The 27,943-nt window shown below is 44.0% G+C and overlaps 1 protein-coding gene across 1 annotated transcript; it reads right to left on the bottom strand.

Moving 5' to 3' along the window:
- Positions 1 to 23,705: 23,705 nt before the first annotated feature.
- gpr174 (G protein-coupled receptor 174) lies at positions 23,706 to 25,031 on the bottom strand. Its single transcript, XM_079479484.1, has one exon. It carries the CDS (start codon positions 24,895 to 24,897, stop codon positions 23,905 to 23,907), a length of 993 nt encoding a protein of 330 aa, XP_079335610.1. The 5' UTR covers positions 24,898 to 25,031; the 3' UTR covers positions 23,706 to 23,904.
- Positions 25,032 to 27,943: the final 2,912 nt, after the last annotated feature.

Genomic DNA, 27,943 nt, shown 5'->3' with positions numbered 1-27,943 from the left:
CAGAGTCCTAACAAAAGCAGAGCAGAGTCCTAACAAAAGCAGAGCAGAGTCCTAACAAAAGCAGAGCAGAGTCCTAACAAAAGCAGAGCAGAGTCCTAACAAAAGCAGAGCAGAGTCCTAACAAAAGCAGAGCAGAGTCCTAACAAAAGCAGAGCAGAGTCCTAACAAAAGCAGAGCAGAGTCCTAACAAAAGCAGAGCAGAGTCCTAACAAAAGCAGAGCAGAGTCCTAACAAAAGCAGAGCAGAGTCCTAACAAAAGCAGAGCAGAGTCCTAACAAAAGCAGAGCAGAGTCCTAACAAAAGCAGAGTCCTAACAAAAGCAGAGTCCTAACAATAGCAGAGTCCTAACAATAGCAGAGCCATAACAATAGCAGAGCCATAACAATAGCAGAGCCATAACAATAGCAGAGTCCTAACAATAGCAGAGTCCTAACAATAGCAGAGTCCTAACAATAGCAGAGTCCTAACAATAGCAGAGTCCTAACAATAGCAGAGTCCTAACAATAGCAGAGTCCTAACAATAGCAAAGGGCAACAACCGAAGACCTCCCTTTCCCGGCTCGGTTAGATCTTTTAAGCACTGTCTAATGCATGATCACAGGTGTTTCCAATTGACTGGTAATTGAGGTAATTGGTAGCTCAAGTGCCAGCATCAATTCCCAGGACCAACAGCAGAGGTTGTCACACCCCTCCCCATAAGACAGGGGCTCCCACAAGGATCCCTGTAACACAACATAACACACAAAAAAAACATGTAATATGGTCATAGGATACACTTAAGTTCAGGACTATAGCCAGCTCCCAAAGGCACCAAAAATAATCTTCAAATGCAGTAGACTACGCTGCATCTGGGGCTGCATCTGTGGCAAATGACAGTGCGTCAGCTACCAAATTGAGACTCCCAATTGTCACTAAAAACGACCAAGTCATCCAAATAAACGGCGCAACCCTCCAGACCACAAATTACTCTGTTCATGAGGCGTTGAAAAGTCGCTGGAGCATTTCGCAGGCCATAACTCATGACCCGATAAGAATGTAACCCTGATGGAGTGACAAAAGAGGAAATTTCTTGTGCTCCCTTGGTTAACGGCACTTGCCAATAGCCCTTCAGCAAGTCAAACTTGCTGACGAACTTAGCTGAACCAACCTGGTCCACAAAGTCTTCGACACGGGGCAAAGGAAAACAGTCTGGTTTTGTTAAAGCATTAACTTTGCGAAAATCCGTACAAAATCTCAAAGTACCATCAGATTTTCCCACTAAAATACATGGAGAAGCCCAATCAGAAACCGAAGGTACTGTTGTGGTCCTCCATATACTTAATTTCCCTCTCCATCAATTCCCGTTTCTCAGGCGAAACACGATAAAAACGCTGCTTAATAGGCTTTGCGTTCCCCACATCAATATCATGTTCAACTAAATCCGTACGTGACGGTGCATCACCAAATAACTCAGGAAAACTACGTAATAAACCACATAACTCCTGACGTCTTACTGGAGATAAATGGCAGAGAGTAAACTCCAAGTTGTGCAATGACTCAGAATTATTCAAACGACCCCGGAAAACACAATCATCAGGCGAAATGGTCTCCTCTTCCTCACCCACCAAACTACCCCCACCGATGGAAAAGGTAGAAAGTGCAGAATGCGAAGATGTCAAATTTTCTAGAGGGTTTGTTTCTTTATCATAATAGGGTTTTAATAGATTTACATGGCACCGTTTAACTGACTTTTTCGCGAAAGCATTAAAATGTCATAATTTTCATCAGTCAATTTTCGTTGTACCACAAATGGGCCATCAAATTTGGCTTCAAAAGGAGAAGATACCACAGGTCGCAAGACAAGGACTTGATCGCCTAGCACAAATACTCGACGTTCAACTGTACGATCATATAATTCTTTCATGTTTTTCTGATGTTTTTCAAGATTTACTTTAGCTAATTCTCTAGCCTGCTTTTAAACCCCAAAATATATGACGCCACATTTATTTGTTGGAAGAGATGGGAAGTAAGGTTTGAACCTTGATCACTTTGGATGATTTTTGGAATTCCAAAAACTGACATAAACTGGGTTAAAGCTTTAACCACAGTCCGAGATGTAATTGTACGTAGTGGGTATGCCGCTGGAAAGCGTGTGTTTAAAAACATCACAGTAAACAAATAATAGCTACCAGATTTCGAACGGGGAAGTGGACCTGCACAATCAACAATAAGATGCTCGAACAGTTCACCAGTAGCCTGAATTGGTTTCAATGGAGCAGGTTTCAGCACCTGGTTTGGCTTACTGGTCAATTGGCAGGTTCTACATCTCTTAATATATCCAGAAATATATTTTTTTAGACGTGGCCAAAAAATTAAATCGCAAGAGGCGATCATATGTCTTACCCTGGTTGATCATGCGCTATTTTAATCATCAACTGTCGAAACTTGGTAGGAACGACTACTTGAAAAACAGGATCCCCAACAAAATCTTTGTGAGGAATCCATTTTATCAACAACACTCCATTGTGAATAAAATATCCACGGGCAACGTTACACTCCTCTACTGGCAGAACAGTACTATAAATCCCTCCAAAGCATACGCAAACATAAGTGGTTCTCTTGCTACTGGTTTAATTGAAGACTAAACAGTATAGACAACAAGATACAGAAATTTAACATTAGCTTGACACAAAACAAAAGCATACGCAGAGCGCGTGCAACAGATGTAAGGGCATTTTACCAACACAAAATACAAACAAATAAAACAAAATACCTCGTTGGCTGCATGCTGCTAGAAAGGGAAAGTCTTTGAACATTCCTTACGCACTGCAACTTATAATAAAATAAATATATAAATAACAAACAGCGTAAATTCTAAATTATTGTAATGATTAGTGATTAAAGAAAAATAAACAAATTATATACACATTATATCAACAATATAATGGCAGCATTTACAAGTACTCTGAAAGAGTTCCTCCAAAGAGGAGTCAGTTCGCTGGTCCTTTCCTAAATCCTCTGCAGAAACCGAAAAAGACAAGGCAGACAAATCAGGCATAAATAGCAAACTTTGTCAGATTGAATCTCTTTTTGATCACACACTTTATCCTTATTGGCACACTTCATTGCACAAGTCACAACACATGCTGAATCCTGGCTCAGAAAACTCAGTTCAGGTTCAATTTTATTATCAGTGATCACTATGGGACACACCATTTCCCAAAATAATGTGAACCCCCTCAACTGGTAAAGCTGGCCGTACTCCCATTACAACCTCACCTTGAATCAAATCAGACTGAACACTCACCCTATGAAGAGGCACAGACAAAGTGTTCAGTCCTATTCCACAAATTAAAACACTTTCACCAGTATGAGACGGCAAAGAAAATGTCAAAACAGATTCCAAAATAAATGAATCCATTGTGCCAGTATTCCGCAAGATTTTAACAGGGACTTCCTTTTTCTCTCTAGAGATACATGTTTTTCTGTAATAAAAGGGGAGTAAGACGAAAAATCAATATTAAGTTTTTGTTGTCACCCATTGTAGACGGGACTGGTGCTGCAAGGGCAGAAGGCTTAACATGTTAACTTTGTGAATTACGTATCAGGATCTTCCTCGTTGAATTTGGGAACAAGTTTTAGATAAGCAGTGTTTGAAAAGACACTTGGTTCTGGATCAGAACCAAGCTTACCTTCTTTCATCCGGTTGAGTTTGAGAAACTCCAAATCCAACTTTGCCCTCTCTAACTCCATTTTTCCTTGTTCAACACTCAGCTGTAACTTATCACGATCCATCTGTAAAAGTAGCAGCTCTTTTTGCTGTTCAAAAGACAAATTACTTTTTGATTCAGAAGCAACTGGTAAATTTTCCTCCATTTCCGTGTCTAATAAGCATTCCCTTTCTATCAGTTTCTCGACGTTGTGTCGAACCGACAGACGGGGTTTGACTTGAGAACCTATCATCTTCTGACTATTTTGAAAAGGCCAATGAAATTGGCGAATGAAATTTGAATGCCGAACTCCGCCCCCGGATATCCGGGTATAAAAGGGAGACGGCGTGCTGCATTCATTCACCTTTTGTTCTTCGGAGCCTTGGCATCTGATGACAATACTTCTAAAAGAGCTGATTTCTGGATGTGGTGCAGCGGACTGTCCCTCATCAGTGACTTCCCCTGGCGTCTCAGCGGTTCCGGAGGTGTTTTTCTCCCTTGCAGCATCGGAGGGTGACGTACTGGCTTCCGACCCAGATGATTCCTTGGAGCCCCCTCCCCCGGGAGGTTGAGCTCGGGATGAAACGGACGTCGAAATGTTGGCCGTGCTCTCTCGGGCCGCCGCGAGCATTCAGAGGCGATGCACAGCACCGCCCAGCCCCAGTGCCTTTTTGTCCCAGAGGTGCTCGGTAAGATTGGGAACGCCCCCTTTTCGGCGCGTTTTCCGTCAGACTGACTCTGTCACTTTCTCTTCCCTCGATGGGGGGCGACGAAGGTGGTGGCGCGGGCCCTGGGTCGGATGATGTCCACGATGGTGGTCCAGGAGAGGCACCTCTGGCTCAACCTTGCCCAGATGCGGGACGCCGAGAAGATTCGCTTTCTCGTTGCTCCCATCTCGCAGGGTGGGCTGTTAGGTGAGCTCCGCCGCAGCCGGCCGCCTTCCGGCTATCGAGGTCCCGTTCGGGGTCTGCTCCTAAACAGCCCCGGCCACCTTTGTCGTCGTCCCCGGTTCCGGCGCACCCTCCTTAGGTGGCCCCCCGTCAAGGAAAGGTCCGCCGTCTCATCAGCAGCCGCAGAGGAAGCACAAGCGCTCCTGATGAGGTGAACCCAAGGAGAACAAGATTGGGCCTGACCCCAGCCATTCCATCGCTGCCAGGTCGGACTGGGATGGTTCCTGCCCCATCCCAACATCTGCTGGGCCCCTTCGGGGGCCTGGTGCCCACATGTTCACAAGAGCTTTCGACTAACTACAGCGCCTCTAAGGAGAAATTACGTTTATTTTCTACCATAGATCACGATGAACTCTCTAAAATCATTAGATCATCTAAATCAACTTCATGCATGTTAGACCCTATACCTACAAATCTACTGAAAGAGATGCTCCGAGAAATTATAGATCCTCTACTTAGTATTATTAACTCATCTCTGACATTAGGACATATGCCTAAAGCATATAAGGTGGCTGTTATAAGGCCCCTTGTCAAAAAAACCCATCTGGACCCTGGGGAACTAGTTAACTACAGACCTATTTCGAATCTACCTTTCTTATCTAAAGTTCTGGAAAACATAGTCTCAATTCAAATTTGCTCCTTCCTCCAAAGGAATGAGATTAATGAAGATTTCCAGTCTGGATTTAGAGCACATCACAGTACAGAGACTGCTCTGATTAGAGTTACAAATGATCTGCTAATGGCGTCCGACCGAGGTTGTATCTCCTTATTGGTGCTGCTAGATCTTAGTGCTGCATTCGACACCATTGACCAAAGCATGCTCCTACATAGACTCGAAAATGAAGTCGGTATTAAGGAAATAGCTTTGAAATGGCTTAGATCTTATTTATGCGACCGTTTTCAATATGTAGCAATAAACAATGAGGTATCACGCAAATCAGTACGGTGCAGTACGGTGTACCACAGGGCTCAGTCTTAGGGCCTATGCTCTTCGCATTATACATGCTACCTCTAGGATATATAATAAAGCGACACAGAGTAAGCTTTCACTGTTATGCTTATGATACGCAACTTTATATTTCCTCGAAGCATCATGAAACACAGCAATTCAATCGAATAGTGGAATGCATAGTCGATATAAAAAAATGGATGAGTAGCAATTTTTTATTACTGAACTCGGACAAAACTGAAGTGTTACTTATAGGACCGAAAACCGCCCTACGTAACAACCAAGAATACTGCTTAACTATTGATGGATGTTCCATAAAACCCTCATCTTTAGCTAAGAATCTTGGCTTTATATTCAATAGTACTCTGTCATTTGAGAACCAGGTCGCCAACACCTGTAAAATTGCGTTTTTCCATCTTAAAAATATATCTAAACTACGTCATATGCTGTCATAATCAGATGCAGAGAAGCTTATACATGCCTTAATGACATCAAGACTAGATTACTGTAATGCACTATTAGGTGGTTGCCCTGCAGGCCTATTACAAAAACTCCAACTGGTCCAAAATGCGGCAGCTCGAGTTCTTACGCGTACAAAAAAGTATAAGCATATTAGCCCGGTTCTGTCAACCTTGCACTGGTTACCTGTAAAGCATCGCATTAACTTTAAAATCTTGCTTATTACCTATAAAGCCTTGCATGGTTTAGCTCCTCACTACTTGAGAGAACTTCTAACGTATTATAGTCCATCACGTGCACTACGCTCTCAGGTGTCAGGTCAGTTGGTAATACCTAGAATTTCAAAATCAAGTGCAGGCGGGAGATCATTTTCCTATCTAGCGCCTAAACTTTGGAACAGTCTTCCCTGCACTGTCAGGGAGGCAGACACACTCTGTCAGTTTAAATCTAGACTAAAGACGCATCTTTTTACTTTTGCATACACTAGACTATCATAATATATATATGTGACCGGCGAAGTAACAACACGTACACGAGAGTGCAATAAACCACCCCGTAGGGCAACCTTTATTGAATGTCTCAGTGGAGACCAGAGGAAAAAGGAGGTAGGCGTCAACTTCCAGTGGCGACAGGTAGAGGTGACTTGTCTCACTCGCTGTAGCCGCTTCCGAAGGGCCGTGAGACGTCCTAGTCGTGCACTTCCGGGTTCGTGCGAGAGCAGTCCTTCCGGCCACGTACTTCCGGGTTTGAGCAGGAGCGATCGTGCCGGTCGTTACTCGTCTGTCCCTGTTGACATAAGAGAGTGTATCTTAGTACCTTCGTGTCTGGGGAGACGCTGCTCACCTTCTGTCTTGTCACAGCGGCTTTTATAGCTGAGGACCGCTGGGAAGTCGCTTCCCACGGTAACGATCGGCAGCTTTGCCGTTCTGATTTCCTCCGTCTCCATGGCGACGCTGATTGCGCAAAGGGTGACTCGTCACAATATATTTCAAAGATCTAGGCTGCACTAGTTAGATCAACCGGAACCAGGGACACTTCCAATAACAACTGATGCATTTGTTGCATCAAAGAGTGCAGAACAGTATTCTACTCTCAGCCAGTCTTGTCTCATTGTTCCAAGGTTACCAGAGCGGGCAGGACGCAGTCCAAGGTTACCGGAGCGGGCAGGGCGCAATCCATTCCCAGACCTGACAAATGCTGGACGAAGGATGTGGCGACTCTACAAAACTTCAGTCGCTATTAGATTATTAATGATAATTTTAAATCTAACTTTGTTTTTTATTTTGCCTTGTTGTGCAAGCACTGTCGAGCTTGTGCAGAGGCTGCAGTTTTTGCCAGAGGGGAACTGGAATCCCCTGGTTAGGCCTGGTCTCCCTCTGAGGTTTTTTTTCTCCTCCAATGGAGTTTTGGGTTCCTCGCCACCGTTTGCATACTGTTTTGCACTGTTTGCCTGGCCGTGGGGGGCTGCTAGAATTTGATAGTCTTATTTAATTAACACTGCATATAGGAATTTATTGTGTGTCTGATATTTGACCTGTGTTTTGACTTCCATAACCTTTTATGTTTTACTTATAGTCAATGTTTTCTTGTACAGCTGCTTTGTAACAATGAAAATTGTAAAAAGCGCTATATAAATAAAGCTGACTTGACTTGACTTTCGTTCCCCCTGGGTCTTTCTCACAGCCGCTCTCACCCTCTGCGGACGGTGTTCGGCGACTCGACATTGCGTCACGGTGACGCGCAGTGCAGAGTATAAACATAGCCAGCCCTCAGCACTCTCACCTCGACGGTGCGTTGAGCTGCGCCATCGCCAGGCAGGAAACACAGCGGCACTGCTGGCTGTCGATCCCCCCATCGCGGGGGCGATGAAGCAGATAGTACCTCTAGTCCCCCTGTTTCGGTCTTTGGGTGCTTTGGTAGCACTTTCCAAGCAGTCACGGTGGCTACAGTATACGGTCCGTCTCGGCTATGCGATCCAATTTGCCAGGCCTCCGCCCAGGTTTCGGGGCATCCTCTTCACCTCAGCAGAAGCAGAGATGCTCCTGTACTACGGGCCGAGATTGCCCGTCCCCCCGGCCGAGATGTCAAGCGGGCTTTACAAGGAGAGGGTTGCGCCCTATTCTTGATCTGCGTACCCTGAACAAGCACATGCTGAAGCTGCCGTTCAGGATGCTCACACAGAGGCAGACATCAGGATTGGTTCGTAACCATCGACCTGAAGGACGCATACTTTCATGTCTCGATTCTCCCTTGTCATCGGCCGTTCCTACGGTTCGCTTTTGAGGGACAGGCATATCAGTACAGGGTCCTCCCATTCGGCCTGTGCGGGTACTCAAATTTCTCGACGACTGGCGTATCTTGGCACACTCGCGAGATCTGTTGTGTAGACACAGCGACTAGGTGCTCCGGCACCTCGACCGATTGGGATTACGGGTCAACCGAGAGAAGCGCCAGCTCTCCCGGGCGCAGAGCTCCCTTTTTTCTCGGTATGAAACTCAACTCTGTCTCCATGACGGCACGACTAAAGCGCGCACAGTCAGTGCTGAACTGTTTGAGCCTTCTCAGACAGCAACCAGTGGTCCCCCTGAAATTATTTCAGAGGCTCCTGGGGCACATGGCATCCTCGGCGGGAGTGGTCCCCCTCGGGTTGATGCACATGAGACCGCTCCAGCACTGGCTACAGAGACGAGTTCCCTGGAGAGCGTGGCACACAGGCAGCAGGCGTATCGTCATCACGCCTCTCTGCCGTCGCATCCTAACCCCCTGGTCTTCAATGACCTTTTTTTACGGGCCAGAGTCCTTCTCGGGCAGGTCTCGAGGCGAGTTATGGTGTCAACAGACGCGTCCTCACAGGGTTGGGGTGCGGTGTGCAACGGGCACGCAGTATCAGGTCTGTGGACGGGCCCCCGCATTCAATTGCCAAGAGTTGTTAGTTGTTCTACTTGCGCCCCTGGCAGTAGGTGCTGGCAGGTTGGACAGTGCCAGGGTGGCATTCGCTCACGGCAGTTAACGCAACTCGCCCGACACCTCCTCCTGTGGAGTCAACAGGTGACGAAGTCCCTGCGTGCCACACACATCCCGGGCTAACTGAACCAGACAGCCGATGCGCTCTCTTGTCAGTCGACGCCTCGGAGAGGGTGGCGACTCCACCCCCGCGCAGTTCAGCTCATTTGGGTGCAGTTCGGGCAGGCGCAGGTGGACCTGTTTGCCTCCCTGGACACCACCCATTGCCTTCTTTGGTACTCCCTGACCGAGGGCCCCCTCGGCACGGATACCCTAGCGCACAGCTGGCCGCGGGACAAGCGGAAGTACGCCACAACACGGACACGGTTGGGTCTTCCTCCCTAGTGGGGAGCGGTGGTAGAGTGGGGAGCTCTACCCCTGCGGTGGTAGAGACCATTACACAGGCAAGGGCCCCGGCCACGAGGCGGCTTTACGCCTTTAAGTGGCGCCTCTTCTCGTCCTGGTGTTCTTCTCATGGAGAGGACCCACGGAAATGCTTGATCGGGTACGTGCTGTCCTTCCTTCAGGAGAGGCTGGAGAGGAAACTCTCCCCGTCCACACTGAAAGTGTATGTAGCCGCAATTGCCGCTCATCATGAACCGGTTGCTGTCAAGCCCCTGGGGCTGCATGACCTGGTCATTAGGTTCCTGAGGGGAGCAAGAAGGCTGAATCCGGCCCGTCCGCGCTCCGTTCCCTCTTGGGACCTCAATGTGGTCCTGGCGGGCCTTCAGAGGCCCCCCTTCGAGCCCCTAGGAGGCCGCTCTTCCTCACCTCTCGATGAAGATGGTCCTCCTGCTGGCGCTCGCTTCCATCAAGAGGGTAGGGGACCTACAAGCATTTTCCGTATCCCCGGATTTCCTTAAATTTGGGCCCGGTAACTCTCACGTGATCCTGAGACCCCGGCCTGGCTACGTGCCCAAAGTTCCCACCACTCCCTTTTGGGACCAGGTGGTGAACTTGCAGGCGCTCCCCACCAGGGAGGAAGACCCAACCCTGTCCATGTTGTGGCCGGTACGCGCGTTGCGCCTCTACCTAAACCGCACGCAGAGCTTCAGAGCTCTGAGCAGCTCTTTATCTGTTTTGGAGGTCAGCATAAGGAGGGCTGTCTCCAAACAGAGGTTGGCGCACTGGATCGTGGACACCGTTACGACGGCATACCGATCACAGGACTGCCCGTGCCCACTGGCAGTGAGGGCACACTCCACTCGGGGCAGCAACCATTTTGCACGGTGTGGATCAATCCATAAACCCTCCAGCTGCAAACCCACTAGAATTACGAAACCCTGGCAAGAATGTGTACTGTCATTACTGTGACAACAATCACCACTATCTTAACCAGTGCAATAACTTAACACAGTTAACCAGTGAGCTCAAAACTAACTGGATCAAGTCAAATAAGAGATGTTGGAGGTGCGGACGGAAACATCAGGCAGATCAGTCCTGATTGAAAGCCACATGTAAAACTTGCAATGGTAAGCATCTAACTGTTTTGCATGACATCAACAGCAGATCAACCGAGATGAAGCAACATCACAAAATTCCCCAAGAGAGTCAGATGCTATATCTAGATCGTCCAGCAGGTGGTAGCCAAGTCCTTCTGAAAATTTGTAAAGTGCTGTTGCATAATGGAAAAAATACGACGACGGCTCATGCTATTTTGGACGATGGTTCTGAACGAACAATCTTGCTTCATGGTGCAGCACAGCAGCTAAATTTAATGGACAGACCGAAACGCTCTCTTTGAGAACAGTTCGACATGACACCCAAGTCATACAAGGTATCTTTCACTCTGTCCCCAGCAATTCAGCCGAGCAAAAGGTACAATATAACGGGGGCATTTATAGCTGAGAATTTGGGCTTGGCCAAGCATTCACATCCAGTTACCATTCTGCAAAAGAAATACCAGCATCTCAAAGGACTGCCTCTTAACGCCTTATCTCAGGTTCGGCCATTGTTACTTATAGGCTCTGATCATCACCATTTGATCATCCCCATGGAGCCAGTGTGTTTCGGCCCACCAGGCGGGCCAGCTGCTATAAGGACCAGATTGGGCTGGACGCTGCAAGGTCCAGCTCATGTACTCCAGCACCAAATCCCAGAGCATCAATGCTTCTTCACATCTGTGACTTCCACCTCATCAGAGCTATTGCAGCATGTGGAGAGGCTCTGGCAGCTTGACATATTGCCATACCACAATGAGAAGTTGATGACACGCTCCCATTGTGATCAGGAGGCCATCACTTTGCTTGAGACCAAGACTGCAAGAGTGAAAGTAAATGGAGTGTTACATTACGCCACACCGCTTCTGCATAAAAAGGACATGCCCCAATTGAAAGCGCCTAAAGAGTCTGTTCTTCCCCAACTCAGAGAATTAGAAAGGCGTCTCAGTAAAAGTCCCAAACATTTACGGGCATATAACCAAGAAATTGAAAGGCTGGAACAATCTGGTTATGTTGTCAAGCTGGCGGCTGAAGCATGGTACATACCGCACCACATGGTACACCATAATGGAAAGCATAGAGTAGTGTACAACTGTTCCTTGCGAGGAAGAGCTTCTCGGCTGGCAGAGGACCGAGCGACAGTGTGTCGGGGAACCGGACCAATTCTTTTTTCTTTTCCCCTCTCCCCTCTCTTGTCCCTGTCGCTCCTGGGGCTCCCGTCTCCGTTCTCTCGTCTCAGTGGTGCCCCCCGGCCTGTAAGGGGTGATGGGGGTATGTGGTGAGGAAGGCGGGACAAGAGCCGTGAGGCGGGGCCGGTGGAATGAGTGAATCAGCTGTACTCGCACCGGTCCCGCACATTTTACGGAGGAGATCGGGAGCTTAAAAGGACGACCGGCAGGACTGTTGACCAGAAAGGACTGGGCCCGGACATATGTTTAGTTTGTGTTCATGTTCTGTATGGCATTTTACTTCTGTGTTTATTGTTTATTTGATTTAATTAAAGTTGTTAAACGTTCGCCGGTTCTCGCCTCCTTCCTTCCCTTTTAACGAACTTTGTTACAGGCAGGTTTTGCCTTTTGGGACTACATGCAGCCCATGCGGCGCAACATTTGCTGTCCAAAAACATGTCCACGAGAACACTGATCCAGAAGAAGATACACGTGTGGCTGTAGAGAAACATTTCTATGTGGCCAATTTTCTGCAGAGTGTAACTTTTACTGACAAAGTAACTGCACTGGTGAACAAGCTTCAAGCTCTTTTAGTATCTGGAGGGTTTGAGTTAAGACAATGGGCTAGCAACATTCCTTCTGTCATTGCACATCTTCCTGTATCATCCACTTCACAACTAGAGCCAAAGTACTGATACAAAGACTGTGGGGTAAGAAACGGGAGTGGGATTACCCAAGACTATGTGGCTGTCGACAGTGGCGGTTCTACATTGAATTGCACCCCGGGCGAGAACATCTTTGAGGGCCCCCCCCCCTCGAAAAAACTAAATTATGTCATATTTTTCTTGACCTAAACTACAGTGGTACAAATTTAATTTGTCATTAAAATGTAATTGTACCACTGTAGTTGAGGTCAAGAAAAGTATACATGACATTGTTATAAAACAATTTGACAGAGTATTAACACTTAATGATATTTTACATTTACCCTCATTTAGCAGACTCTTTTATCCAAAGCGACTTACAGATGAGGAAACATTGAAAGCAATTATAACAACATAGGCAACAAAATACATAAGTGCATCAAACTAGTCCATTAAAGCCTAGCACAGTAAAAAAAACTAAGAATAGTGAGGTTAGTATTTTTTATTTTTTTTAAAGAAGGAAAGGGAAGAGAATTAGGAAAAATCAGTCAGCGACGTATTGACGGAAGAGATGCGTTTTTAGGCGTTTTTTAAAGATGGCAACCGAGTCTGCTGATCTTGTAGCAGCTGGTAGATCATTCCACCAATGTGGAACAGATCCAGAGAAGGTACGGGAGAGTGACTTTTTTCCTTTTTGGGATGGTACCACTAGTCGTTGTTCCTTTGCAGACCGCAGTGATCTGGCAGGAACATAGATCTGCATTAGCGAGTGGAGATACGATGGTGCAGATCCGGTGTTGGTCTTGTAGGCCAGGAGCAAAGCTTTGAACTTTATGCGGGCGGCAACAGGGAGCCAGTGTAACCTGATGAAGAGCGGAGTTACATGCGCTCTCTTCGGTTCATTGAAGACCACTCTTGCCGCCGCATTCTGGATCATCTGGAGAGGTTTGATTGTGCAAGCAGGGAGTCCAGCCAGAAGCGCATTGCAATAATCCAGTTTGGACAGGACAAGAGCCTGGACTAGGACTTGCGTAGAGTGCTCCGATAGGAAAGGTCTAATTTTCCTAATGTTGTAGAGGATGAATCTACAGGACCGGGTGGTGCTGGCAACATGACTTGTGAGGTTAAGCCGATCATCGATTACCACTCCCAGGTTTCTGGCTGTGCTTCTGCCAGTCTCAGGGCTTCGATGACTGAGAGCAGTGCAGTCTCTGTGGAATGACCGGTCTTGAAACTAGACTGATTGCTGTCCAGGAGGTTGTTTTGCATGAGAAAGGAGGAGAGCTGATTGAACACAACTCGCTCCAGGGCTTTGGCGATGAAGGGAAGAAGGGAGACAGGCCTGTAGTTTTCTAGCAGTGTAGGGTCCAGGGTGGGTTTCTTTAGGAGCGGTGTGATGCGGGCCTCTTTGAACGCCGTGGGAAATGTCCCAGTGGTGAGCGAAGAGTTGATGATGTGGGTCAGAGCAGGCACAACCGTTGGAGAGATGGCCTGGAGGAGATGGGTGGGGATGGGATCCAGTGGGCAGGTGGTAGGGTGGTTAGAGCCAATGACCCTTGAGACATCAGCTTCAGACAGAGTAGAAAAGGCGGGGAGCACACACGTGTCAGCGATGTGGGCGGGTTCGACAGATGGTGGTGTAGAGAACTGGCTGCTGATGGCAGTAGTTTTCTTTACGAAGAACGATGCAAAATCAGCAGCTGTTAACTCTGATGAAGGTGCGGGAGCAGGCGGACAGAGGAGAGCAGAGAAGGTTTTGAAGAGCGTTCGAGAGTCCGGAGAGTTGCAGATCCTCGAGTGGTAGTAATCTGTTTTTGCAGAGGTGACATCTACAGAGAAAGAAGAGAGAAGAGATTGGTAGAGAGAGAGGTCTGCAGGGTCTTTTGACTTGCGCCATTTTCTCTCAGCTGACCGGAGGCTGGCGCGATGCTCACGCAGTACATCCGATAACCAGGGAGCCGACGGGGATGGACGGGCTGGTCCAGATGCAAGAGGGCATAGGTTGTCCAAGTAGGATGAAAGCGTGGAACACAGAGTGTCTGTGGCATTGTCTGTATTCAAAAGAGAGAGCTCATCAGAGGGGGGGAGTGCAGAGAAGACAGCAGAGGAAAAACAGGAGGGAGGGAGAGACCGCAGGTTGCGCCGGAAGGTGACCATCGGTAAGACATCAGCGATATCCGGAGCAGTGAGGTCGAGGTCAAGGGTGACGAAGAAGTGATCAGACGTGTGCAGCGGGGTGACCTGAGAGTGATGAGTGGAGCAGTACCTTGTGAAGATCAGATCTAGATGGTTTCCAGACTTGTGGGTTGCTGATGTGGAAACCTGCTCGAGGAGAAATGATGCGGTCAGGTTGACGAAGTCAGCAGCCTGTGGCTTTCCAATGTGGATGTTGAAGTCACCTAGTACCACCAAGGGAGTACCATCCTCAGGGAAGGATGAAAGAAGCACATCCAGCTCCTCCAAGAAATGTCCAAGCTGACCTGGGGGACGATATATAACTACAAAATGACTTTTAACAGGGTGGGTGATAGTAACAGCATTTTACTGACATTCAATTTGTACCACTGGAAAAAAAGTGGTCAGAAAAAGATTCATGACAGTTTTAATGGCCTCATGACAGCCAATGTCAAAACCAATATGACAGTTAACCCAGCTGTAGTGGCCTTAATTAATTTATCTTCTTATTGGTTATTTGTAATCACGTGATTTGTTGTGTTCACTTCTGTTTCCTTTATATCCGGTGTGTTATATTGTTTGTCGTGGTTGGTAGGGGGTGAGCGATGGGATGGCCAACTTTCTGTTGACCGTACAAGTAAAATGTTTGTTCTGTCAAATAAAACAACTGTGACGCGTACAGAAGTGTCCCCGTTCTCAGTCTCAATATGGTTAGATGCCGAAACACCAGCTAAGTAGTGTCTTACATTCAATTATTAATCTGCTATGTCATGTTTTTATGACAATTATGACAGGTTAAGATGTATTGGTTAAAGTTGTAACAAAGTAAAGTTGTCAACAAAGACCTCAAACAAACAATATTTGCATTAAAAATGTCATAATTGAGCGAATGACACTTAATGACAGTTGTCATAAACATGCATAAAACCTTCATATTCATGACATGTGTGATGTAGCAAATAAATAGCAAAGGTTATGTTCGTCTTAGAAACTAGCTACAGATTGGAAAATTCTGTTTGCTCATTGCGGGACCTTACGTTAACCCAACTGATGGAAATAAATAATAATAACTGAACTTGTAACAGTTTTTTGCAAAGCACAATATTATGGTGAAATTAGATCTCGTGTTTGTTGACTTAAAACCAAATTTGTTGTCGGTTCAACCTGCCCTGCGCGGGCCTCGAACCAGCGTCTGTTCGAATGAAAGTCGGGTGCTCTAACGACTAGACTAAACACGCAGTGTCTTTTCACACAACTTGGCAACATGGATACAGTAATCATAACACAGAGAGAACATTATAGTTGTATACCTTTATCTTTTCAGCATACAGGGGCGCCAATTTGCCAATTCCCCACACAATGAATGAATAGATAATAGATAACTGATTTGCGGCGGCCCAGAGTTTCTTTTACTGCTCGTGCCGGTGCCGCCCCCCATGTGACATGAAAAAATGCCGCACCGGGCGACTGCCCGGTTCGCCCGTGCCTAAAACCGCCACTGGCTGTCGAGATCTCACTCTTGAAACGAGGTCAAGCTATGTGTTTCACAGTTGAGCTTGATGTAGCAAATCTTTGCCTTCCTACAGCAGATTAGTCTCACTTGCACCAGAGATTGACCAGTCTACTGGGCTCATAAGGGTCGGTGGCCGTTTGCGACGAAGTGAGCTGCTTATGCCAGATACTGCCCATCCAATTGTCATTGATCCCAAACACCCACTCAGTCAACTCCTGATCCAACATTATGATGAAAAACTTCACCATCCTGACCCAGAAAGAGTATTTGCGGAGTTACGCCGTAAATACAGGATCATTAGAGGGCGAGAAGCAGTACGGCGGCACCAGCACCAGTGTCATGAATGCAAAAATTGGCGTGGGAAACCTGAAGTGTCAGAAATGGCCGTTCTACCACCAGCCCGACTCCGTCTCACCCGCCCAGCATCAAAGTAGGCCGGCGCAATGAAAAACGGTGGGGAATCATATTTAAATGTGTGATGACCAGAGGAGTCTACATTGATTTACTACCTAAAATTGATACAGATTCATTCCTCATGGTCCTACGCAGATTCGGTGCCCGCCTAGGAACTCCACATGAAGTTTATTCTAACCGGGGAACAAACTTCAAGGGAGGAGAAAGAGAACTATCAGAAGTATTTGCAGCCATGCAACCCACTCTGAAAAGTCAGCTTGCAAAGCAGAACATTCTGTTAAAATTCAATCCTCCTGGAGCTCCTCATTTTGGGGGACTATGGGAGAGGGAGATAAGGTCTCTAAAATCTGCTCTCAATGTTGCACTTGGAGCCCAACATGTTAATGAGGAAGTGCTAAGTACAGTGCTTACAGAGATCGAAGGCATATTAAACTCCAAACCTCTGGGCTACGTGTCTTCGGACGTAGCAGATGTTGACCCTATCGCTCCGAACAGCTTGATATTGGGGCGGCCAGACCAAAAATAATATAAAGATTTCTTTATGATTAGGCTTTTTTAGATGTTCCATTTGTAAAATATGGAATTTATTTTTAATAAAGTAATCAGAGATTACTGAAATGCAATCTGTCAGCTTTTATTTATATAGCGCTTTTTACAATTTTCATTGTTACAAAGCAGCTGTACAAGAAAACATTGACTATAAGTAAAACATAAACGGTTATGGAAGTCAAAACACCGGTCAAATATCAGACACACAATAAATTCCTATATGCAGAGTTAATTAAATAAGACTTTTATGGTGTAGTTACTGTGTTTTAAAAAAGACAAATGATTGGCAAGCATCAACCATGAAACCAAATAAAACCTAATTAGAAACTGTCCAGCACATTAATAAAATATTGAATGGTTGTGATTGGAGTAGGGTTGAAGGTTCCGGTACATTTCTGGAAAATTTCCATGGGAACTTAATTAGTAAATTTAGGAAATATTCCAAGTTGGAAACTTACCAGGAATTTACAGGATTTTATGGGAATTCATTACAAATTTGGGGAAATTCATATAAACTGTATAAAAACATTAATATAAACATTTTGTTTGGTAATAAGCTGACATCCGTGCAAGCTAATACATAATGAATGACATTTTTTATTTAATTTGAACTTTGAGTTAACTAGAATTTAAGTAGGACTTTAATTCTTTCAAGTAACACAAAAGCGTAAATGTTGAACGCTATAAAGATATTCCCTTACGGTTACTGTACTGTATAATGAAAGCACCCACACCCTTCCCCTTCTAAAAAAAGGCTCATTCAAAATGTAAAATCAAAGCATTTTCTCTCAAACTTCTTGGGTCTCTGTTGTCTGCATTTTTCCTCTTAAATACTTTCAGTAGCTTCTTCCTGGTCCTCAACAACATCCTCCATGTCCACACTTCCTCAACATCTGACTCGTCTTCATCTTCGTTGACACTGTCCAGCCTTGTTGAGGATGGATCTGTGTGAGGATCAAAAAGCTGTAGGTTTGCCCGGATGGCCACACATTTTTTCAACCCTTGCATTTGTGAGCCTGTCGCAAACCTTTGTGTGTGTGTTTCCAAACAATGACCAATTGAGCTAAGAGGCTAGAGGTGCAAGGGCCTCCGTTCCACAAAGTCTTTTCAACCAGGTAGATGCAGATATGTGCTGAACGGTACTTTGCCAGATTGCAGAGAACTTTGCCTTCATCAAGACCCAGATAGCGAGTAATGGCAGTAAAGGCACTGTAAGCATTGCTGATCTCTTCAACAGAGAGTATGCTTTTATCATGCTCTGGGTCCAGTATGTATTCTGCTGCATGAAGCAGAACTCTTGACGCTACATCATCGATTTGACCACTGCAATTTCCGCTGCTTGCAACAACAGGGAAGTGTGCAGGACAGATTGTTTTTCTTCTTTGAGGTAAGCAAACAAACATTTAATATTTGACAAGAGGGCATTTTCACCTTCTATCTTGGCAATAGCTGCTGATGTTCGTTTGAGGATTCTCAGGCTGCTAGTCGCTCCCAGAAAACATCATCCAACAGGATTATCTTGAAGACACTTTATAAAGGCTGTAGTCTGTAGGGATATGGCCATCTCTTGCAAAGACTCCTTCCCCTCTAGCAGACTGTCGTACATGATGAAAACCCCACCCCATCGAGTGATGCTGGGGAGCTTCAGTGTGGTGTTCTTGTTTTGTTTTTGCTTAGTGGTAGATTGCTGAAGCTACCTGTTTGCCCTTCACATATTTCACTACTTGCTTCGCTGTCTTGTACAGTGTGTTCATTGTATTCAGTGCCATGATGTCCTTAAGGAGAAGATTAAGAGCACGGGTAGCACAGCCAATTTCTGTTATGTGAGGGCAGGTCTCCTCAATGTTTGCCCAAGCAACCTTCCTATTCGCAGCATTGTCAGTTACTATTGCAACAACCTTCTCAGCCCCAAGGTCATTGATGTCTGCCTTCAGCTCATTAGCAATATAGGGGCCTGTGTGTCTGTTGTCCTTTGTGTTTGTGCTTTTATAGAATACAGGTTGTGGGGTGGTGACAATGTTGTTGTTAATTCCATATCCCCAGACACGTTTGACCACCTATCAGAGATTACTGAAATGCAATCTGTCAGCTTTTATTTATATAGCGCTTTTTACAATTGTCATTGTTACAAAGCAGCTGTACAAGAAAACATTGACTATAAGTAAAACATAAAAGGTTATGGAAGTCAAAACACAGGTCAAATATCAGACACACAATAAATTCCTATATGCAGAGTTAATTAAATAAGACTATCAAATTCTGCTTTGTCAATGGTTTGCTTGACCTTTGTTTGCACTCTGTGGAACTCTCTATCCAGCAAATAAGTAGATAAAGATAGACATGTCTGGTAGGATGTGTGTATGCAGGACGAAGAACATTCAGAAATCTCAGGAAAACTTTGTGCATTTGGTTATATGCTGTTGCATCTTTTAACACAGGACTTTGAACAGTATTTGCAACTCTACACAGCCTTTCCTTCCACATTCACTGAGATGAAATGTATCCACACGTGAAATTGTGTGTGTGGCATTATTTTGTGAATAATATTTTTAAAAAATGTCCGTCCTGTGCACCTTACTGGTGATTGGCTACTAGGTTGTTTTACTCGGCCAGTCTTTGTCTAAGCAAGTGTTATTCGGAAACCGGAAATCTCTGCTTTGTCAGTGCATTTGTTTTTACAATGGGATAATTTTGCTGTACAATAGTTTACACAAATCACAAGGAAATTAAAAAAATGTATGAAATATTTATGTAATTTAGGTGAGATTCTTGACATGTTTATGTGCAGAATAAATGATCTGTGTAAGGTTATAGAGGAAAGCACAAATTGCAAAAAAAATAAATAAAACTGAAATTGCATTAAATCTTGTTGTTTTAACAAAGATAATACTGCAAGATCGCTAGCTCCGCCCTTGTGTCTCCCTCACTGGTGTTCCCTCACTTACCTCTGATCACCCTGACACCTGTAGCGAGTTTTATCAGTTTGTTGTGTATGTGTACTGCAGTAGCTGACTCCCTGTCTAGTCTTGTCCTGTGCAGCTAGCATCTTGCTCTTGCTTTCGTTTCTGTTTCCAGTTGTGTTTTTTTCTTTTCCCAGTTCTCTAGTTTAGTGTTTGTTTTTCCCGGTTATTCCCTTGATCTCCTCTCCCCTCTAGTTTCCTGCTGCCGCTACAGTTTCCCAGTATCTGCTCCTCACTGTGACTTCACCAGTCCCCGGGAGCTTGTCCAGACACGCCGTCTGGGACCCCTACGGACCTACTCCTCCAACTGCCAGATCATGCCTCGAGCTCAGCGCTCCGCAGCCGCCGCCTAGATCCCGGATTGTCCGGGTGTGCCATCCTCCATAGCTGCAGACGCTGTCTTTTGGGGTCATCAGTGGTCTCTCCCTCCGAGGATATCGCCAATCCATCTTGTGGTCCCGTGGACTGTGTATATTCAATAAAGTCATCTATTTTCACCGCACTTGGGCCTCATTCTGTTCTTGAATCATGACATATTCCTGTTAATTCCCATGGAAAGTTTCCAGCATTGAAAATTCCCGGAATTTTGCTAAATGACTTTACATTCATTTATTCAGACTAATAACTATATTTAGGATTTCAGAATTTATTCTTAATTTAGGATTTATAAATCGAGAAGAGAGGAGAAGAACATTCACTCTTTATTAAATCCCTGCTGTTTAGTTCCCCTCTATTTAGTCCCTCTTGTCCTCTCGTTCTTTGTCAGATCGTTGTATGTGTTACTTTCGTTCCTGGCTCCTCTTGTCATCGTCTTAGTGAAAGTCATAGTCACAGTCTTGTTATTTATTTTCTTAGCCTAGTCAAAGTCCTCATAGTTCTGGGGCCTTTACCATGAATGTAGCTGAACAAACTCAGGGTAATTGGATTAGTTTTGGGTTGACAAAACCAAACCAACGTGATCAAGCTTTGTTGGTACCATGAAGCAGCTTGTGGAGTTTCTTTGTCAACTCAAGCTTTGATCCTGAAGCTAAGATTAGTTTGCGCGTGCGTGCACATGAACGAGTGACGTCAGCATGGCTAAACCAATCGCATTATAAATGGATAAAGCGATTTCCACAATATGAACACAAAAATGAATTTCAGCCATGGATTGATATGTTTCTGCTGTTTACGCAGGAGAGAAGTGTTTCAGAAACACTGCTGATTGCGTTAATGCGCAAGTTAAAAGACTATATAGTACACACATTTACTGTAGTGCAAACAGGATCCTCGGGGTCCTCGGTGGAACTACAAGGGGTCCGTGTCCTTGCGGGAAACTTTTTTTATGTAAGGCATGGGTACAGAAATATTACAACAAATGTTAATTGAAGCTCCCGCATATTGCAATTTTAAACCTTGTGTTGGTCTCCTTTTGGTCTGATATGATGCTCTGCAGGAAAAAAACGAGTTTATTTTTTTGCAGAAAGACAACGGAGCTCAGAATTATATATAGTGGTGTGTTCTGCAACACAGAGAAGCGGAAGAAAATATAAGAATTACACTTAATAAAACGGCCTGCTTTTACAACAGAATGCATAAGCCTTTACCTTTAATAGACTAGTCTTTGCGCCATTAACCAGGGTCAGTCATTTCATTGAAGCCTTAATAAAAACTACGGTTCCGAAAAATGTCCTAATACAGTGAAACTGAAAGTGTTTCTAGATGTTCTGCACCACAGACAAGAATGTAAAAACTGCAATGCAAATACACGTGATACAATAAAAGTGGAATATAAGTAAGTAAATTGAATTTCATGTGAGTGTAAGGGAAAGCCAGCAAATCTGTAAAATCTGATTTTACCTATATAGTAAACAATATTTTATTTTATATTTGTAATATATATTTTTATATTAGTATTTTTATTTTATTAAACAGTATAAAAAATAACTAGCCATTCTAACACGCACTGTGAGTCAGTTACGTCACCTAAATGTTTCTTTGCTCACAGCTGATTGGTCAAACTTCAGTCTGAGATCTCGAATCCAGAACATAGCCTGCCCCGGAGCAGGTTAGCCGTGCAGCGTAAGACACCATGGCGACGAACACCGAATAAAGCCGAGCTACTCTCATGGTACCTAAAACCCAAGGTTGGCACAAACTAAACTGAAACATAGCTGGCTAGCCACCTAAACCAGCTTCATGGTACAGGCCCCTGTTCTCTTGCTTGCATGTTTTGTTTTTGTTTGCCCATTAGTTTGCGTTGACGCTCTGGACCTTCGTGCTTTGCACGGTGCTGGCTCACCTCCACTCAACCCGCATCTCTCGTTTGGCTGGCCGACGGGTCGAGGCTTTTCCGCATCTAGAACTTCTCCCGGTCTGGGTCTTCAAGCAGCTCTCCCGTGAGTGCCGTCGGGTCGAGTCATCTCCCCGCGGACTCCCGTGGTTTCTACGGATTCTCCGTTCCTGTTCTCCGTTGTGGGTTTCGTGTTCTCCCGTAAGTCCCGACGGGTCGAGACCCCTCCCCGCCGGGTTTACGCGGTTGTGTCTCCAGGCTGGTGCCAGAGTGGATTATCTGCCTTGTTCAATAAACATCTCTTGTTTGCCCTGCATCTAAGTCTCCGAATCTTCTTCCTTGTCTCAGTGTCATGACAAACTTGGAATTGTATTTTACTGGTATTTTAACAAAGTATTATGCAGACTGGGAATATTCACATTTCTTTTGGACTTCACATAGGCCTACCACGATTATTAAATAATCGTCTCATCACGTTTCAGATCATTGCAGTTATTGCACATCTCTATAGCTGCAGTGCCTGCATATTGCATATTTTAGTGTATCATAATGGTAAAATATACCAAACTTGAACTTTAAAGCATATACCATAAAAAACATGTAATACAATGTAATATTATTTAAATTAATCTTAATGTGAAAACCAGCCTACCAAAATTTCATTAACACAGAGAAGGAACATTTTATTGTAATCTTGCGAGTGGGAAAAAAACGGACTCAAAGCTTTTCTAAGCCTGACAGCTTTTTAATAGTGGCTTAAATTCACTTTATTTGGCACATACTGTATTTGGCAGCTGTATTATTGTCATGGAAAAGCCTAGACCTAAAATGTCATGATTCCGCCATCATGTCATGTTTATTCTTGGTCTTGCAGCGGAGTCATGGCATAGCCTTAGGTTTTGTGTGAGAAAGACATGGCTTTGTTTTGATTCTGACTTGCCATGTGCTTTCTCGTGTCTCGTCAGTGTTTCCCGCCCTTCTGTCTCGTTAACCTTCCCTGAGTGTTTCAGTACCCACACCTGCCCATTGTTATCGCCTTTGTTAGTCTCCCTATAAAATGCCCTCTTGTCTATTGTCTTGTGCTCGTTCGTTGTACCTGTATGCTGTACTTGTTTCCTGCCATGTCCCCAAGTTCTCTGGTCTTGTTCGTAGTGTATGTCTGGTTCCCAGTTCCTTGTTTGTATTAGTGGTTGTTTACATTTGCCCCCCTGGTGGGAAGAATTTATTTTCTGTTTTTGTATTTTGTCTAGTCAGAGTTTTTCCCCCATCGTTGGGTGTTTGTTTTTGTTGTTATTTATAAGTAAAGTATATCTGTTAACCCCTTCATCCGTGTCTGCCTGCACTTGGGTTCCTCCACCACGTTCCCCTCATCCACGTTCATGACATTAAATATACAATGACCCCCTTTTTTTAAGAGAAAATAAAACATAGTCTTATATTCAATACAATATGGTCATTTCAAAGACGAATAAAAAATATATGAGAATAAAATGTCAAAGCCCTAAAACAAACAATGAATCGTCATAATCACAATTATTTATTAGACAATTAATTGTCAGCCAAATTTCATAATCGTGACAGCCCTTACTTCACATTCTCAGTTTATTTTATTTGCATAACACTTTACATGAGTTCAGTGCTATTATAAATGAGAGAGTTTATTGTCCATGATCAAAAAACAGTATCCCAATACTTTTTTCTGCCAACCCCAATTTCCTTTTTACTTTTCTGGATTGGACTCATTTGTTGTGCAAGACATTCTGTGGTGGAGAAGAATACTGTCTTGCATTTCTGATCTAGACAGACGACGCTTGAACTCATCAGTGGTGAAATAGTACATCACTGGGTCCAGGCAACAGTTCAAGCTGGCCAGACACAATGTGATGGGATGAGCATGGAGCACTGCACTCCTAAATGCACAAGTAACATTAAAATTTGATTTGGCCAAGAAGTCCAATGGGAAAGTTATGTGATATGGCATGAAACAGATCAGAAACACACTGGCACAGCTTAGCACCATCTTGAGAGCCTTGTGCTTCTCCCCGGCATCGTAAGGTATGCAGGTTTTCTCACGTAAACTCATTGCGGTGAGACACGTGCATGTGACAACAATAGCTAGAGGTAAAAGAAAACCGGTGATTTCTGCAACTGTAACAAGTGATACTCCTACTACCTTGCTTAGTTGCATCATGGGAAGTTCAGAGAAACAGTGTTTTGGAGTGGCAGGGTTTTTTCTTAGGAGAGGAAATGGCAAGCATCCTAAACACACAACGAACCAGCCTGCAACACACCAGCTGCGGTCCTGGCATCTCTTTTTGACATCACAGCGTAGTGGCTCTATAATAAGTCGACAACGTCTCATACTGATACAGGCAAGGAAGTAAATGCTGGCATACATATTGACATATTTCAAATAGAAACAGACCATGCAAGCAATCTGACCAAAAGGCCATGACTTGTTTAGATAGTAGTAAATGCGCAGGGGAAGTGATAAAACCTGAAGCAAATCAGCAATGGCCAGGTTGATCATGAATATTACAGCCTTCTTTGTCTCCTTTACATATGCATAAAAAATCCAGAGCGCTAGAACATTACCTATCAGCCCAGGAACAAGAATCACTGTGTAGAATATTGCATAGATTTGATGCTGATATCGTTGGATTGATGTATTGTTGTGCTCGACAGTCTTGTTGCAGATTTGGCTGACATTCATTTTGTCTAAATTGTGACTAAATTCCAATTAGGTGATCTACCCAATTTAACCTTGGCATTATGTTATAATTCGTGAGACGTCTGCTTGGAAACTCCTCAGAATCCAAGAATCAAAACCAGCATTTGCAATCCACTGTAATGGCAGTAACCTACGTGTGGTTATGTTCTCCGTTAACAAGATTGTTGTAGATCTACCATGTCCAGCTCTGAAAGATATAATATAAAGTTTGGGGTTAGAAACTGTGGTTCTATAAACTGTCATTTACATTTTTGCATAATTTGACTACTCCTGTATATGAGTGAATTATACGTGTTGTTTTACAACTTATATTCATATTTGACAAAGGAGTCATCCCTACAATTCTGTGAAAACGTTCTTTGAATTCTTTGAAACTCATTTTTTTGTTAGAAATTTTGAAATTCGTACAGGTCAAGATTCAGCACTTAAATTGGATAATTTATAGAAATAACAAACTACTGAAATAAAACGTTTACCCTAGCTAAATAGACTCAACATTTATTCAGTGCCTTGCAAAAGTATTCATCCCCATTTATTTTATTTACAGTTTATTCATGTTGCTGCCTTAAATTAAACTACTTTTGTGACTCAGAACTTTGCAAATGTATTAAGAAAAAAAAGTACATTGCATAAGTATTAATACCCTTAACTCAGTACTTTGTTAAAGGACAGGGTGTCCAATTTCTCTTAGCCGTTGTAGATGTTCAAATTACAAAAAAAAATGCACCCCAAACCCCATCTTTGGTCAGCTCTCGGCTTGACTAATGTCCTGTGCACCTTGCTGCTGATTGGCTACAAGGTTGTTTTGGTACTCGGCCCGACTTTGTTCAAACACCCGCCTTTAAAGCACCTTTACAGACTAAAATAGTTTTGGGTATAATGTGTCAAAAGTTTTACACATCTGCATTTGGCAATTTTCTGCCATTCTTCTCATCAGATCCCCTCAAACTCTGTCTGGTTCGATGGAGATCATTAGTAGACAGACATTTTCAGGTTTATACAGAGATGTTCAGCTGGCTTCAAGCACTAGCTGGGCCACTCACGGACATTGACAGAGTGGTCCATAAGCCACTCTTGCATTGTTCTAGCTGTGTGCTGTATGCTGTATCCACCACACTTTACTATTGAGACGGTATTGCACAGGTGTTGAATAGTGCCTGGTTTTCTCCAGACCAGGAATGAAACTGAGATTCATCAGACCAGAAAATCTTGTTTCTGACAGTTTGAAAGATTCGTTGAAAGGTACGGTTCATGTTTCCTCACTGAGCAAAGGCTGGAGTCTGGCCACTCGGCAATAAAGCTCAGATTGGTGGAGTCTTTCAGTGATGTTTGTTCTTCGGTAAGTTTCTCCCATCTCCCTAAATGATGATGGAGCTCAACCAGAGTGATCATCAGCTTCTTGGTCACCGCTCCAGTGGACATTCATTACATCGTTGTATGTTTTATTATAAATGTGTGCTTGTCCCGAATAATTAAACAAAAAACAAATATTGCTATAAATCAATGTAAATAAAAAATAAAACTCTTTCTGTACATTGAAACAGACTAACACATATTGTCTAGATTTCTCCACATTCTCCCCTACAAAATAGAATGTAGTCCTGACATTCTCAGTTACATTACTGGTTATCTATTTTTTTAAATTTGTTTCTTTGGTAGGAGTCAGTGATGCAACAGTTCTAGTACTCATGCTATTCTTTTGCACGCCACACAACATTTCAAATACGAAGGCACTGTCAGGGGCTGTTTCCCAGACAACAGACAAGGATAATCTTAAAACAGGACTAGGCCTTAGTTAAATTAAGATATTTAATTTGTTTCGTGTGCATCTTGAGACAAAACAATTGATCAATGAATGTTACTTACTAGGGCTTCCTGTTCTCTCTTTGACTGCGGCTGAATTGGTTTGTTTGTATCACTGCACTTGCACTCTCTTTAACGTTAGTGTATTTTATTCGTAGTATACATTGTTACTTATCACTGTCTTTGCCAATACTTATCCTGATAGGTGAAGATTGGATTCAATTGGATTGGATTGGATTCAATTTATTGTCATTACACACATACAAGTACAGTGCAACGAAATGTATTGATTGAAATGAAGATCTTACACCAAAATTTATAGTCTACTCAGCGCTGTTAGCATCGCATTAGAGTGCTAGCGGGCTTTATGTTTACACTGTTAAATATCATCTCGCCTTGTGTGCTAACTGTTTCACTTTTAAGCTTATATTCATAGAGCAACCATGGCAAATTGGAATTACTCTTCAAACCCGGTAAGTTATGGCTTCTCCTCTTATTATTGTTACTTGCACCTCATGTCAAATGTTTAGCTTAGCCTTCTCTGTCAGTAGCGAGGGCTTTACATGCGATAAATGCAGGGAAATAGCTAGGCTGACAGAGAAGATCTCAGAATTAGAGTCTCGCATTCAATCTTTATCTGAGGATAGTAAGAGTGTAAGGACCTTAGAAAACACTTTGGATGCGAGCAACGTTAGCGCACACAGCTCTGTTCTGGTTGAAGATCCCCCGCAGCTGGGAGACTTTGTGACTGTGAGACGGCGTAATCGCAGATCAAAACACCACTCAACCGTAACCAATAACAGTCTCGAACAGGTTTGGCCCACTCAGTGACGCACCGACTGAGAAACCTGCTGAAAGTGCCCTAGTTGTCTGTAATTCTATTGTTCAGAACGTTAACATAGAGGCACCAGCCACCATAGTCAAATGTTTACAGGGAGCCAGAGCTAGGGTGGTCATTTCCATAACACCAAAAAGGAGGACACTTAATTTGCGGCATTTAGTGAGGCAAGAATAACTGCATCTGATGTACTCGCAAATACAATACAATTTTGTTTATCATATCGATGGTATCATGATTCTGAAATAGCCTACTCTTTTCATTGCCAGACAATTTGATCTACGACATATCTTGATGTAGACCTATGTGTAACAGAAGAGGCAAAAAAGTGTTTGTTCACAGTATTTGTATTTATTCAAGACACTCCTGTATGACTTTTCAAAGCTC

This window comes from Barbatula barbatula (genome assembly GCF_947034865.1).
Source record: "Barbatula barbatula genome assembly, chromosome: 18".
NCBI classification, from domain to species: Eukaryota; Metazoa; Chordata; class Actinopteri; order Cypriniformes; family Nemacheilidae; genus Barbatula; species Barbatula barbatula.
This window is presented reverse-complemented; position numbering and strand designations above follow the sequence as displayed.